Raw genomic sequence first — 16,660 nt, forward strand, 5'->3', positions numbered from 1 at the left:
CAGCAGTGCCAGGCTCCAGCAGCAGCAGTTGGGTTCTGTCGTGCGAGGTTGCTTGCTTTTACTTTTTTTGTGCCCTAGTTTCTATGAGAAAACTGGGACTGAGCCGAGTGAGGTGTGTGCATACACACACACAGCCTGGCTTACCTGAAACTTTTGAATTTAGAGCACTGTACTTGTTTCACGTCAAGACAGGGCGTTACCTCTAGTTTAACCTAACCCTTAAAAGGCCATCACATGTGTGTGCTGTATCAAACCTCCCTCTTTTTCTTCTTTTGTCTTTCTTTTTCCTCTGTGGTCTTTTGAAGCTAAATTCGACGAGTTGCAAACTACCTTCCCTGTGGCAGCCCACCCTCTGGCAATATTTGGGTCCTTGTGTTTATTTTATCCGTGATAATTCCCCCCTCTCCCCCCCGCGCTCAGTGCGGGGCACTATCCGCCGGGAGAAAAACACCTCGGCGGGCTGCGGGGGCTGCCGCCGGGAACGGGCGGTGGCCGCCCGGCCTCTCCCGCAGGTGCCCGGGGCCCCGCCGCCGCGGCCCTGTGGAGGGAAGGGGGTGCGGGGAGGAAGATGGCAGGCAGGCCAGCCCCGCTGGGCTGAGCGGGCAGGCTCCGCGCCGCCCGGCCCTGCCCTGCCTCCCCCCCCCGCGCCGCTCCACCGGGCCCCGCCGCAGCCCGCCCTTCTCCCGCCGCCGGGGGCACGAGGGCCGCTCCGCTCCGCCGCGCGCGGCTCTGCTCCGTGTTTTCCGGGCCTTTCCCGTGTTCTCGGGCCCCGACACTCGAACGTGCTGCGCGGCGCTGGCCTCGGCGCCGCTCGCCATTGGCCGCGCCGCCATAGCCCCATGGGCGTGCGGGCCGCGCATTGGCCCGGCGCCGCCGTCCATCAGCCGGCGGCGGACTGCGTCAGGTTGGGTTGAGCGGCGTCCCCTTCCCTGCCTGTGTCTGGCGGCGGCTGCGGCTGCGGGGCCGGTGCGGGCGGAGGGGCGCAGCGGAGGGCGGCCCGCTCCCTCGCTCGCTAAGATGGCGGCGGCGGCGGCGGCGGCCGTGGCGCGGCTGGAGGGCAGGGAGTTCGAGTACCTCATGAAGAAGCGCTCGGTGACCATCGGCCGCAACTCGTCGCAGGGCTCGGTGGACGTGAGCATGGGCCACTCCAGCTTCATCTCCCGGCGCCACCTGGAGATCTTCACCGCCGCTCCCCCGCCGCCGCCACCGGCCGGCGCGGACGGGCCGCCGCCTCCGCCTCAGGGGGACCCCGCAGCTGCCGCCGGCGGCGGCGGAGGGGACTTCTACCTGCGCTGCCTCGGCAAGAACGGCGTTTTCGTGGACGGCGTGTTCCAGAGGCGGGGGGCGCCGCCGCTGCAGCTGCCCCGAGTGTGAGTAAAGCGGGGGCCGGGCCTGCCGTCCTCCCCCGTCACACCGGGGCCCGCCGGGCCGGGGCCGGGCCCACCCGCCGGCGCTTCACCGCGCCGGGCTACCCCGTCCTCCCCGGGAGGACTGGCTACCGCGGCGGGGGTGGTGCCGCTGCTCGTCCGCGCCGGTTGTCCCCGTTGCCGTTTGGCTGGCACATGGTGCGTGACAGGCGGGGAACCGACCCTGTCCTGGCGACACACGCGAGCGGTGCCTGAGGCCTCCTTCTCCCGGGCACCGGCGCCTCCGCCTGCTGCCCTCGGATGTGTCCTTTCTCCAGCGGCCCGGGCCCCGCCGGCACGTCCACCTCCCACTCCAGCCCCGCCGGCAGCCGGCGGTACAGGTGGGAAGCGTGAGACCCCGGCAGCGCCGGGGCTGCTGGTTGACAAATGGTCACCCTTCTCCCGTGCTGTGTCTCGCACGTAGCAGTATCTGTTGTGAGTTTGGGAGCAAATCCGTCGGCAGCAGTGCTTTAGAGGTATTGTAATTAGCAAACAGAATTGGATACACCCTTGAGTATTGTTTACGTGCTTCAAAGGAAACCAGTCAAGTGGTTATCCGCATATCTGGAATTTCTAAATTTAAGATCAGTGCCGAGTAAATCTTGTAACACCCTTGGTGCTTTTGCAGAATGTAGGGGGTTGGTTTTGTGTGTGTACTTGCCTTCTGATTTTGTGGTAGTTTCTTGCCTCTTTGCCTAATTGTAACGTTTATTTTTATGGGTAAACTGAATCATCCACGTGAAATACTTCTGCTAGTCTTAGTGTTTTAAAATGTGTTTCCTTACGTGACAACAAACGTATTAAGGGTTTATAAATGGTAATACATTCCTTTACCATTACCAAACATTAACTGTCTTTGCAAAATAATTTTCTAGGGGAGTGTGTGAGGCCTACCTACTACAGTTAAGGCTACATTGAACTGTAAATAAGTAATCTGTGTTTTGAGGAGTCACATGCAGGAAAAGCGAAGGTGTTTTGGAGTATTTTAGCTGTCTTGACTAAGAAATACCCAAAAGGTTACAAGTGTTTTAGCTTTATGAAACACATGCCATTATTGACACAGTCTTCGTGGCCTTACAAGTTTTTAAAGTGTGTTTGAGACGTTGATGGTGTGTATTTTCCACTTTGACATATTAATGTTAGTTTCCCCATCTGGTTTCTCTGTGAAGATCAAATTGTCTTACCTTTCTGCTTTCTAGGAAATGCTCATTCTGAAAGGGTTTAACAGTGCCAGTATGTGTAGAGTTGTATAATCATGAGTACAGTTGGATGACTTGTTTGACCTTTAACTGTAGCTTCTATTTTTGCTTTCTGCTTTTTAATATTAATAATAGTTTGGCATGTGGTTAATCTATATTTTAATCTAACACATTTAAGAAATACAGATCAAATACTTTTTTTTCTTTGTAAACAGAGTTTAGTATAATACACTAATTGAAAGCAAGTCGTGCATTATATATGTTGATTGCAAACAGTCTGGAATTAGTTGAAGTAATTTAGTCAGTAGCATTCTGTTAAATGCTTAAAACTTCAGGAAAAGAGAAGTACTGTTTCTTCATACTGTTCAGTAACTATTGAATTGTAATTTATTTTAGTTCTATTAGCGTCACTTTTTAAGTGGAAAGAAAATTCTGAAGGATTTTTTGTGTGCCACTTTTTTATTGAACAATGATGAAAACTTCTGTGCAGTTAAAATTTCTTCAGGAGTGCATGTGGGTGGTGTTACAGAAACTAGCATTTGCTTGAAACTGGCTGTGTTCAGTGATTACACCATTTCTTAGACTGCACACTAGTAGTCTTCAGTTTCAAGATCTGTAAGCTGGTTGAAGTAGTTACCTCCTGGTTACAAAATGTAGGTGTGATCTTCCATCAAGTCTTGTAAATAAAAGGTGCATACCTTGAATCCTGGTTAGAAACAATGGAGCGGTGTGTACACTGAGTGAGCTGGGGTTTCTTTAGTCAACAGGCGTAGGGATGAGTTTTATCTTGAAGCGCAGGCAAAATCTACAGGGTCATAGTTAGATTGATGATTAAGATCAAATACTGCTTTATTGTTGTGTTTTTTCTAACAATAAATCTTTTTATAAAAGGAAAGTCTTACTGGAGTTGTATAGGGAAATAGTGGTTTCATTATGTGCAAAGCTATTTTTTTTCCTTTTTTTTTTTTTTTCCTTAAACACAGGAGTCTTCAGGCAAATTTAAAGCAGACGTTATCTGCTTATAGCAACTCGTTACTGTGAATTACTGATGACTAATATTGTTTGTAGCCCTGTTCTTGAGTTTCATTGTAGATTTAACTGGTCACACTGAAGGTGATCTCCTGGATTTTAAGAATCAAACTTAGTTATTTCAGTATAATGTAAACATTAGTTAACCTTTGAAACGTGATTGGAAAGAAAGTAGTTTTAGTGTGAGTTCAAGATTGATGATTGCTAACCTCCAGCTCAAGTAATCACTAGATCTATTTTTGTTGTTGTTTAATCCTACTATGTTGCCAGTAATATGCTGTGCCTATGACTACACAATCATGTGAAATTGTAATGGCAGGTGAAGTTTAAAAAAATCAGGATGGCCTGTTCCTTCTGTTTGTTTTTAAGTGATCTTGGAAACCAAGAATGGAGGGTCCATTGCTGTTTTATCTAATTAATAGTGACTTACAGATGACTGCAAGCAAAGTATTGTTACAGACTTGAAATGTCTTATTTAATTGTCGCTAATTAATTATATGTAGTTCCAGTGTCCTTGGCCTTTTTTTTTTTTATTTTATTTCAGCACAGTGTTTAGATATGATTGCAATAATAAGGTTATTGAACTTCCTGGTTTTGGAAGGGAAAAACGTAAATACAACTTTGTAGTCTCCTGCAAAACATACATTTTTAACATCTGGGGAAATTAAATTATTAATGTTAGTGTATACTTTTACCTGTAATAAAGGCATCTTTCTGTCTTCAGATATAAATGCCATGAAACGCGGAATTACTGTGCATTAAGATAACTGTTCTCGTTGCTATTTTTAATGCTTCCCTGGAAGCCTTGCTCACAGTTGAAATGTTTAAGTTATCAAGCAGGAGGTAATAGCAGTGGGAAGTGTGTTTTTGTTTTTCCAGTTCTTGACAGACTCACATACGTACTTGTGTATATACAAACCAGCTGTCATCTTGTTAGATGAATAAAATGGGAGCGGGGGAAATAGCAATTTTTTGTTCATGTCCAGTACGGAACTCTCCTGTTAACGTCATAAGACGCAGAGGCATGGGATGAAAGAGGTTTTAGAGTCTCCTCTTAAATACACACTAATCAAAGCAGTTCAATTGGTCTTTTACAACTACCTTTAAGATGCGTGGACTATCACTCTCCAGTTCATTAAGTTCTTGGTTTTTAATTGGTTTCATTTGATGCTTGTCAGTTTTCCCCTGACTTCAGTGAAAGCATTGTTTGGATATATGGCTAGGTAAATAATAACATTAATATTTGACTTTTGAGGTACTTGGCTTGAAAAACACCTTTTGTGCTGGGCACGGCAGTGGTTGTTGACAGAGCTCTTGTATACAGCTTTTGGAGAGGCAGGATTCCAGACAGATGTAACTGATACAGCTGAAAAAAGCAGACTGACTTCTGGGTACCGCTTAGCTCTGAATAAATTTTTTTGTTTTGCTATTTCTTTTGGGTTTCTTGGATGTGCTTTGTGTATTAGCATTTGAATTCATGAAGATCCCGTCATCTTAGGCTTGACTGCTTGAAGACAGTGTCTTGTTCATTTTGATAAAACCATATATTGTATTTTAGTAATTAGTTTTGGTTTTGTGGAAGTAGATTTGTGAATCACAGACAAGATACTATTAACATAAAACCAGCATTTCTGAGTCAGAGCAAAGATGCATCTAGTCCATTACCTGTGTCCAAGAGTAGTCAGTAGTAGATGCCTAGGCAGAAGCATAAAAATGGGTAAAGGCAAATGGTTCTGTTTCCCTTGTTTTTTCTTTTGGATCCCAAAGTCAGAGTTGATTTCTTTTTGAGTTAAAGCTGTCTACTGTTTGCGGGTTTTTTTCTCCCTTTTACATTTTTTTTTTTTTTTTAAATCCCTGTAAACCTCTTGTATCCACAGCATCCTTGGGCAGTGAGTTCTGCAACGTAATTGCAGCCCATGTTAGGAAAGCTACGTCTTTTTGCTGAGTTTTTTGAACTTGACACCTGGTAATTTCATTTGATGTGACTTAAGTTGGCTCTTTTATAATAAGAGACAGTAAATAATTCTGCCATTCATTTTGTAGACTTCTTTACATTAGTAAGTATGGGAGCTCTTACAGTAAACCATGTTGAGTATGTTTTATTTATGCTTAACATCTACTAACTAATCCTAAGTCAAGCCTATATGGCTGCAAACTGAAAATTTGTTTGTTGTTCTCGTGCTTTTCCTCCAAGTATAGAGAGGGCTGAATCAATATTTTTAGTTTGCTCTTGTGGTCTGGATCTACCAAGTGGGGTTATTACTGCCTTTTCAGTAGTAGAAGTTTTCCTGCCAATGAAAGCCAGTGGATTCTGAACAAGGATCAAGTATATCTATTCACTAAGTAAATTAATTGGAAAAGTTTATTGTGTTCAGCATTACCTGAGCAGGAAATAGCACAACAGGTTGTGGAGAACCTCTAATATCAATGCACTTCTTTCTGTCATATTGCAGCTACTTAAATTACATGCCAAGTTGTGATTCTGGATGAGTTTGAGCTGTGGCTGCACGCGTGCTCAATGAAAATTTCTCGCTGGAAACTGCTGAGGTTTGGCTTAACAGTTGAGGTGAACGGATCATAACATCTCCTTAGGTAGTGTTCCTTGCTAGCTTAGGAAGAATATTCTTTGCTTGTTTATGGCTTATGGTTTTTGTCTTAAATATTTTCGTTACGAATGTAAGTGTTAGATACTTAAAGAAATCAAACAAAACATTTTTTTCGAGGAAGGTACTTGTAAGTATAGATTAAAAGCAGGATTGGCACCTGCTTTTTCCCTTTCTTGACAACGCTTTTGATAGATACAGTTGCTCGTAAGGAAGACAGCTGGCTGAAATGTTTTTGAGACCTTCTGATTGATTTGTGTGCAGAGGAGTATTTTGGAGTTCCATACTGGTTGTATTAAAACTATAAATTACTTACAAATTATCTCTAAGCATAAAACTAAGAAATGTTGGACTTGGCCATGACTTACGGATCAGACTGCAGAAACTTTTATTTACTTTCTTTAGCAGACACTGTGTCCCATGCCATAATGACTAATAAGGTTAACTGGGCTGTGTTTATAGGTGTTTTTTTGGCTACTTTAGAGTAGGATTTGCAAATGTCAAGCTCAGTAGCGGTAGTGTTCTCACATAAGCAGACCTGATTGAAAAGGAACGTGGGAGGAAGAAAGTAGAACGCATATTATTTGAAATGAAAATAGAGAGATGAGCGTAAAGTTTCTATAGGCATAATTTGTGTTACAGTTGTTTCTGCCGTCTCATTTTTTTCATATTTCCCTCTCAATTGCACACACCTTATGAGTGAATTTTTTTTTTTTGCTACTGAAACTGCGTTACAAATTGTCATACATCAATCAGGTAGTTGAGGTAAAGCTTGAACAGTTTTATATTTGGATAAATTTGCACTTGCCCTGCTTTTTCCATTGGTATGATTGATATGGATATGAAACTTCCTTACCCAATCCTACAATTTTACTGCTTACATCTGTAGTTATTAAGTACATTCTTTGTATAGTTATATAAAATGCTGTAAACTGTGAAATCATTTTAAAAATCGATGATTTCTTTATCGTCTGTTAGGTTCCGGTTCTGTGACAGAAGCAAGACTAGTCTTGTTTTGGTTTAAAGGTGCAAAGTCAGTATTAAAACTGTCTGTTCCGAGAATCTGTAGTTGAAAGAGTTTGAGATTCTTACCTTCACTTATAACAACAAGGTAAGAATTACGTATCTCCCGTTTTTTGCGTTGCATTGATTAAATCAAAATATAATACTGATCTTCAGTTATGAAATGCACTATGTTTAAGCAGGAAGAGACAACCTTTGCTATTGGATAAGTGTAAGTTAAATAATTAATCGAGAAAATAAGTTAATCTTTCACCCTTGCTTTTCAAAATAAACGTGTATGATTAATTTGCTTATAATTAGGAAATGACATTGACCTGTAAGTGTTAGTCCTCTATGAAGGTAGATGCGTTTTAGAGAGTAATTGTGCTGTGGAGGAGTTCTGCTGCTGTTGCTTTTGTTTTGGGGTTGGTTTGTTTGGGTTATTTTTTGAGCATGTGTAATTCTCATGCACAAAGAAGAAGATTTTTTCATGGTCATGGCTAAGCTATTCAAAATAAGATGATTGTGCATCTAATATACTATATTTTTCAGTTAATTCAGCAGTGCCTTCAAGACCTCTCATGTCCCATTCACTTATGTAAAATTATGTAAAACACTGGGGGAAAAAATTACGAAGAAAATTACAAGTTTGTCATGTGTTAGTGTGAGGCCGTCTCTTTTGCAGCCTTTAAGGGGTTTTCACAACAGTCTTGTGTTTACTAATAAGCTGATGTCTTTCATGGATCTTCATACTGAAATATCGGGAAGGTGGTGGTTTTATCTACTGTCTTGCTTGTTTTCATGATAAAAAGTTGATGTGTAGTGACATTTGTTTCCTGCGACTTCCTGCCTTTAAGGAGTTTTTTGACCTAGATAAAGCAGTCGGAGGGGAGGAACTGTGTTTATTCTGCAGCTATTCCACAGTGGATGGCATAGAAAATAAACGTTATATTCTTCCGTTAAGATTTCATTGCTGCTCCTTTATTACTGAAGGGTGATAAGGCTTTACTAAGTTACTTGAAGAGCTAGTGCAAATCTTTGTAATTTTGTAATACATCATTTTTTATAGGGCTAAAGAAGGTCTGTATATGATTGGAGTCTTTGTTTCTTCGCGTTTGTTTGTGTGATTCTGCTGCAGCTACTGCACGTGCTTCTGTGCTGTTCTTTCTCATTAGTACTGCAAATCATAAACTTTTACAAAGCATCGTCTTCGTGTATGCTGTACAGTTGAGTATTTGTGGGAGTAAAATTTTCAATATTCAGAATTTCAGAATGTCTTAATGAATATTTATATGAACACATCACCTTTTTGTTTGTCCATGTGCACCAAATAAAAACACGAGCAGACTGACAAACAGTTATGTCTGTGCTAAACTAAACATTCCTGTTGACTTCAGCAAGACAGCTCATGTGGATAAAGATGCATATGGAATTGAGCATTTGTAGAATCAGAGCTGTAAAGTAAAAAAGCCAGAGACGTGTCATTATCATAGCTTTATGAAGCATAGCAAAATTAGTATAAAGTTGACTGGAATTAATTCAGTGTTAATTTAAGGTTTTACTTTAAGAATTATGGAAAGGACCTCCAGCCAAACCCCTGCTGAAAGCAGAAATGACTTTTAGATCGGACTGTTCATGACCTGTCTCCAGGGATGGAGAAGTGCTAACTATAAAACACTTCATGTAACTACAACCCTGTATTGAAAAAAATATTATCTGTATTTCCAACAGCAGAATTTTGGGAATATACAGGCTGGTTAGCATAATGTGCACCTTAGTGCTACATAATGGCAAAAACTACTTAATCACTACTTGGTATTGCTACTTGATACTGTTGGTGGTCTGAGGTAAATGCAAGTGCCGATAAATATTTACAGATGATGTCACAGTTGGTAAATATTGTCCTCACAAATAATAAGGACAAAAAATGGACTTGGTCAATCCATTTAAAAAAAAACAAAAACCTGAAAAGCATTTCAAAAGGTGTGCAGACCAGAGGTACAGGGTAGGAAACTGTTCTGAAAGGTAGCAGTAGAGTGCGTTTGAAAGTCATGACTGTAGCGAAATGATTAGATGCCTGTACTGAGATGATGTGTCAAAGCAGAGTGACGTGATGATTGTGTGGAAGCACGGGAGCTGTGTCAGGGAGTAGAGAGGTGCTGGAACTTCATGTGGTTCCGGGATCAAAATTCGTCTTCAAGACTCTCACAAAACTGTAAGGGTTTAAGGGGGTGATTGCTAAAAAGAATCGATGGCTGGAGGAAATCCCAGGTAGAGAGGGACTTAAGGAGTTCAGTATGTTTGTCTTATCAAAAAGGAGTCCCAAGATAGCTGGGTTGGTGTACGTACAGTTTTAGTGGGATGAATTGGAGTACTGAGAGGCTCACTAATGGATCACACTCAGGTATAAAGACCCAGAGGCTAAACTCTCAAGGTTTGAACTGAGCACATATTTTTAGCAGTGTTGGAACAGCTTACTAAGAAGAATGGTGGTATCTCTATTTCACCATCTTCTGGTGATCAAAAATAGATACCTTCTTGGAAAAGGTGCTTTAAACAAAAAAATAAACCTTACTGTAGTCAGACTTGGTGATTAAGTGCAGTGTAGGTATGATTGGGTGAAATTTCATAGCTTAGGGCCAGAAGAGGTACAAGTAGGTGAAGCTTCTTAGATGCTCAGCCTTTACTTCCTCTACAAGTCCTTTTTTCATAGAATCTCACTGGGTTACAGCAAGAGACTTTTTATTATGTGTTTTAATAAGGAGTCAATACTTGGCTTGGTTTTTAATTAAAATTGCTTCTCAAGCATCAAACATCTAGTTGGGCATTTGTTTATTTACGCTTGCCAGCAGTGTTCTCGCATGCAAATGATTTTGATACTTTTGTTCATTGTCATCTTAGTCTTCATATTGGAATACACCGTAAAGTTTCAAAGAGTTTTCGTATAATATGCAGTGATTCTTCAAAAATTCTTGTTCTTCAAGTAAGTCTTAGATATAGCTCATGAGGTCCAAGGCTCTTAGTTCTCGTGCTGATAAGAAGTCAGATTAGCATGCAGTAGAAAAAATATTTACATGTTGTACTGAAATTAAATTCAGGTTTTCTAAATCACTTAAAGAAATGAAGATGAATGTGTGGTTTTGGTTCAGAGATGATACAGATGAACTAACGTGTTGACAGAAGTTGCTTATAAGTTCTTATTTTTACTGACATGTTGCTGAATGGGAGCAAATAAGTTGCCTACCCTTTTCCTTCTTTTTTCTTCCTTTTTTTCCTGTCACAGCTGGGAAAAAATAGTTTAATGTCCATTGAAACACATAATTATCTGGGGGCTTCCTTGGTTTTGTTTGGATTTTTTGCCCTTAAGACTGAGAAGAGATGAAAAATTTGATTTATCACTTTGTATTGTCCTATGGACATATTTGGGGTGTTCCAGGCAGAAAATAATTTGAACAAACAAGGCATATACACACAGTTTGTATACGTTAGCAGTAGTCTGGTCTTTTGAGATAGATGAAAAAGGCCTGTGTAGCAATGAGGAGAGACAGAGAGTATTTTAAATAAAACTAAAAAGAGTAAGGCTTAGACGAGAGAACGGTGAGTGTACTCACGCAAAATTCTGTATGGGGATAAGTTCAAGTCTGAACCAGAGCAAGCTGGTTATTTAAACAAGCAAAGAAACTGTAAGAATAATGGTAGAGGATGATTTTTGCATTATGCCATGTACAGATGAGAAAACTGGAAGAGGAGAATTCAGTTTCTACATGGGAAGGGTGAGGACAAAGGCCAATGTGTTTTGCTTTAGGACATGGACAGGCTGTTACGGGGTTTGTAGTTGTTATGGGAGGAGAAATGAAAGCGTTTGCTGGGAGGCCTGAAAAAAGATTGGAAAAAGTTAAAGATCATCTGAGGTTTAAGAGCTGAGACTGAGAAGTAATAAAATTGTTACCCTTACAGAATGTAAGGAGACTCTGACTTTGATATTTAATTTGGGAAATGTGATTCACAAGAGTTTGGGGTCTCACTTTTTAGAAACATAGGCTGTGCTTTCCTGAGCATCTGAGCTAATCTGCTGCTCCACTGCTGCTGAAATGGAGCATGGGAGGGGAAGGTCTTGTTTTCTGCAGTGCTCCCAACTGCAGGTTGTGCTGGCCTTGAAGCTCATTAGATGTTCCGTAAGATGCTGATGCCTGCTTTTTTTTGCTATTTTTGGGTGGTTTTCTGTTGCATTGAAGTGGCTTCCAGAGAGGTCTGGCAAGCAATGGAGCTGGCACGAAGCATGGGGGGGGGGCTGCACAGACTTCCAGCAACAGTCTGTGTCTTGTGGAATCATACATTAAGGAACTGCAGTTATAAGAGCTGTTGTGCTCTATGAAATAAAAATGGAAAGGAAAAGATTCAAAACAGTAGAAGAGAAGACGAAAAATAATTTTCATGTATTAAAAAAAAGCATTTGCAATGTAACATAAAAATGTTTAAATCCTAAAGGTTCTTGAGATGGCATGCTTTTTTGATAAAGGGGTATGCTAAGTATTTGTTTTAAGTTAAAAAAGTGAATCGAAGTAGGCTGGATGCTCAGATGACTCAGTTGTGTCATACCTTTGGATAATATGTGCTTTCTGGCTCTTTTTTTTTAATCTCTGCATAAATGTGAATACATAGAGAAAATCCCAAGAGAAAATGGGGTGCAAGTTCATTGGCTGTGGATCATCTTATAGCAGAGGACAGCATTAATGCATTAATGTATTATCTTCCTCCCGTATGCTAAATCATTGTATCTCCTGCTCCATAGGTCATTAGTCGAGTTGGTGGCTTTTGTGTATTGTAGACTAGGGAAGTCACAACCTCTAGGGAAAATCGAACATGAAGGATATAGTGGAGGTAGATGTCCCTTTTAAAAAATTTTATGTATTGTTTTTGTTTGTAGTCTCCCCCCACCAAGCCCTTTTATCTTAGAAAGCAGACTTCTCTCCCTGTAAGACAGGTGACCGACTATAGAGTTTGTGCAGCATTCTATCTGCCTGAAAGAAAAAGATACAGTTTGAAGAAGAAGTGTAGAAAACCTTTTTGTTTTTTACATGTCCTTTATTGCAGGAGCTGCATAGATTCGTAGTATTTTTTCAGGAAATATATAGATCTACTGAAGTTGACTATGCAGGTAGATGATTTGGATTACCTATGTTGTCTTCTGAGGATCTCTGCTTGATAGGATGCAGAAACGTCTCAAAGAAAAGTTGTGGTTTTAGAGAGAGCTTTTTCTTTCCCTTCTTTATGGAGGATAGTAAAACCAGACTGCTATTTAAGGCAAATGTGCTAGTAGTCAAGAAATAAGTTTAGTTGATGCAGCCTTCCAAAACTACTTGGGTAGTTGAAAGTAGCTGTGCATTTACTCCCTGTTCTGATTTAACTGACTTCTCACTGTCACTCTTGAGACTTCCTTCAGAGGGGATGAGGTGAAACATAAGAAAAACAATCATTTGGAGGAGGAGCAGATTATAACAACGAATGTTCTTCATTTCCAGTGCAGTGTACAGTGGACTTGGATGCTGACAAAAGTTAGTAGGAGTGAATTACGTAAATAATCATAAATCAAAATCCTGTTTATAACTTCCACAGATGTAAGCATTAAATAACGTATTGAGCAAAGATGTGTTAAAGGAAGCAAGTTATTTCCTTTCCTTACACTTGTGAATATTCTGGGTGTGGCTGGGTTAGGTTCAGATAAGATTTCTACCCGGTATTCTGCCTGATCTGTCTTATGTGGTCATTGATTGATACACTTGTTTTGGGGTAACCAACTGAAACACTTCAGTGTGTGTGTAGATCTGACCCAGGATGTTCTTTTATCCGGTAAAGGGGGTTGATGCCTTTGGTTCTTTCTTCCCTTTCATCTTACTAAACATACTGGCTTTTTAGTAGCATTAGGGGCTGCAAGCCAAGCGATGAACTCTTATGCTGTTCAAATGATACGAGAACATTGCTTTGAAGAGTGTGCAGTCTGTTCTTAAGCAACTTTATTAAAATTACTTGATTGGGTAATAAGGTTCTCATAGAATGATGAAATTCATCCTCATGCAGTCCTACTTCCAATGATACTATCAAGAGTTAGAGTACAGCCTTTTTCCTGGCAGCACTTTTGTAGCTACATCTCTGAGTTGAGGAATAAATGCAGTAGTTTAAGGTGGTTACTCTCTGCTATGAATGTGGGTTTTGAAATGAATGCAGAACTGAAATCTGAGTTTAGGGTGGACTCCACAGTTTGTGGTTGATTATAGTATTATTCATTCAGCTTTCTAGATATTGATAATCGCTACAAACATTTTGGACCTGGAAACCACACTGTGTATGTCAGTTGAAATGTTCAGATGACAGGCACATTTAGCAAGACAGGAAAGAGATGCAATAGGTAAAAACCACAGTAGAACTTCAGTTGTTTGTTTATCCTCTTGAATTGAAATTCAAGCCTTTGTTTTTAAAACCTTTTCCTGGTATTGGTCTGTCCATAAAGCTGAGAAATGCAGCTAGTCTGTATTATCAGCAAATTCCAGAGCCGTTTAACAGTGCTCAAATGCCTTGTGAACCCTGGCAAGACAAAATAGCCTTCTGCAGCGAATGGTACAAAGCTGTATCATTCCTTGCCTGTTTCATTACTTAATTCTTGACTAGCTGCATCCCTTCTCTTCTTTCTTTCCTCCTGAAGGACCGCTGGCCTCTGAGGGGTGCTGCTGTTTGAGCAGGATCACATAGTGACTTCAGAAGTTGTGAGTGGTTAAGCAGAGGATTGGAGTGAGGTGGAGGTAGCAGTGAGCAGTAAGCTGACAACAAAACAGGCTTTTTTTGGAAGGATTTCATTTTTACCTGTCTTCTTTGCTTGAGTACCCATTTCTATGAATATCCAGGTTTTCTATAACAAAACTTTCTTCATTATAACTGAGATTCTACCAGAATTCTCTTTGAACTTTTAAAAAATTTGATGTCCTTAGCTGTTTTCTGTTCTGAAGCTTTTTCTGCAGGCTAAGGTGCTGTTTTCTCATATAGCAATTTTTCCTTAATGGCATCATAGGAGGCAGGGAGTATTACCTGTTTCAGATAGAAAACAAATTGGCACTAATTAAATGTTAAAGAAACTTGTCTGAAGATGAAATGGGAAACCTCATTCACAGCTGGGAGAGGAATTCATATCCTTCCACCTGTCTCTGTTTTAAAGATGCAATTAAATTCTGAAGGCAATTTGTGATCAAGATTTTAAATTCCCTTCATGGGTTTTGGCCTGTTTTGAATAGCTTTTACTGTCTGCTGCAGTACAGGCAGCCAGAGCAATCATCTGCAAGCACACCCTAGTACACAAATGTTTACTTTTCTGTCAGTAGTGAAATAACCCTGCTTGTTTTATGGTGTGGTTATTCTGAGGTTGGAAGATTGTTGAGCCTGGAAGAGATCACTAACCCCAGCTTGCTACTTAGCTATAAATAAGTTTAGTCTGCTGTAGGCTAGTAAGTACTCAGGATTCGTATGCGAGGTTATTCACTATTATCTAAGGTTATCAGCGAAATGGGTGTTTTGAAGCTTTTAAAGAAAAGAAGCATGCAAGCCATGCCAAAAAAAAAAAAAAGAGAGAATAAAAGAAGCGTGTGAATATAAATAATTCAGCCCTCAGTCCGAAGGATAAAATAAAATTCTACAAAAGTTTGAAGTTTGGAGTTAGTGCTTTCAAGTTATTTTGGCTTAGTAGTAGCTGAAGAAAACATTACTCGTATTTGTGTATGCGTGTTCTTTGTGTTAGCAGGAGTGTAGCTGAGAAGTGTGCCATGAAATAATTGAACTTCATCTGAAAAGCTTAAAAGCATGGTTATATAGAACATAGAATAACCATAATGTGAGAGAGTGTGATTTTTGGCTACTTGAAGAAATAACAGGGTAGTGGACCAGGAGAAGAGACTGAGGAAGGTGTTTCTGAGGAATTGCATTCGGTAGCTTAATCAGAAACGTTGGTTGTAAAAATCAGGCTTTTCTACAGTTTTTGAAATTAATTTAAAAAAACCAACCCTGCAGTTGTGGAAATGAACACGGGAGATGGCAATGTAGAAATGTGTTGCCCAAGTCTCTTTTTGTTTGGGGAGACTTGAGAAGGCAGGATGTGTTTTTGGTGATTTTCACAATACTCTGATTCCATTCTTGTACTGAAATGTGTTTATGTGCTGTATCTCCAGGGTAAACTATTGTGTCGACAACTTTTTCTTTTTGCAACAACGTTTGATATTAGAAGGTTAGGTGGTTTTCCTATTTTTCCAGTTAAATTTCTTATCTGGAAGGTCTGAGTAGTTTAGGGTTAATTACTTTCAGATAAATCTAGGTAAGTACCAGGGGGGTTGGGTGCCTGTTGCAGTGACATTGCATTTCAACTTGGAGGTCCCTGGGCTCCGATTAAGGAAGTGTTGGTTACTGGATGTGTTGCACTAATGCAATTTTGTCCTACTTAGGGCTGTTTTGTCTTTGTGGTAGCTGCTTTTTCAAACTTTCCCAAGAGAATTAAAGAAGAGAATGTATGTGACTACCCTATGTTTTTATAGGGACATTTTGTGGTAAATGTATTGCTGACTGAGAACATACTGACAGCATTTGATACAGAAGGAGCAAGAAGTTGGGCTGATAAAGTTCTTCACTGAGTAAGGGAGAGTTTTGTTTTTAAATCTGAAAGGGCCTTAGATAATTGTATTGTGATGGTTCACACCATCTTTAAGTCATTAGAATAACCCTCTTAAAGATGTTCTAAATGGAGACAGGATTTGACTTGTACAGGTAATACAAAAATACAAAGGAAAGAGAAATCGCTCTAGGGAATTTAGAATTAAAGTACTACCAAGATGGATATTTGAAAGGAAGTAAATAGATCTAATTGTAGCCACTGGTTTGAATGCAGGACGGGTTGATATGGTCAGAAATTAGCATACAGTAGTGAGGTGGTGATCCTTTCTGACATGATCTGTGTCAGCACTAGAAGCAGCTTTCTCGGTATAACTTTCACAGCAATGGAAATGACTGTAGAGTAGGGAGGCAGAGCTGGCTCTTACAGAAAGCAGGTATTTGAAGCTGCATGCTTGAGCTCCAACTGAATTGGGTTTTTTTTCCCTCTCTGTTTTGTATGCTTAAAACTACACCGATGCATTTAATTGTGATCTGGGCAGCTTATCGTGTGATGTATTGCTATGTTTAAGACTGAATGCGTAAAGAAGTTGTGCACAACTTCAGAGAGTGTTGCCGTTCTGAGGGTTAAATGCATGCACATACAATCTGTAGCATGGATCCAAGCAGAACGTTGCCTCTAAGAATCACAGATAAAACGGTAATTTTATATAATCTTACATAAACTGAGTCTACTGGTTTTAAAAGTTGCTTCATACCACCACTGGTTATATTTAAT

The 16,660-nt window shown here is 40.5% G+C and overlaps 1 protein-coding gene across 1 annotated transcript in view; it reads left to right on the forward strand.

The window, feature by feature from the left end:
- Nucleotides 1-1,017: 1,017 nt before the first annotated feature.
- Nucleotides 1,018-16,660, forward strand: part of FOXK2 (forkhead box K2) — a 48,031-nt gene continuing 32,388 nt past the window's right edge. The window contains exon 1 of the mRNA XM_074159954.1: nt 1,018-1,370. Within this exon, the coding sequence (XP_074016055.1) occupies nt 1,018-1,370 (353 nt within the window). The remainder of the gene's footprint in view (nt 1,371-16,660) is intronic.

Source organism: Numenius arquata, chromosome 17 (genome assembly GCF_964106895.1).
Source record: "Numenius arquata chromosome 17, bNumArq3.hap1.1, whole genome shotgun sequence".
Lineage (NCBI taxonomy): Eukaryota > Metazoa > Chordata > Aves > Charadriiformes > Scolopacidae > Numenius > Numenius arquata.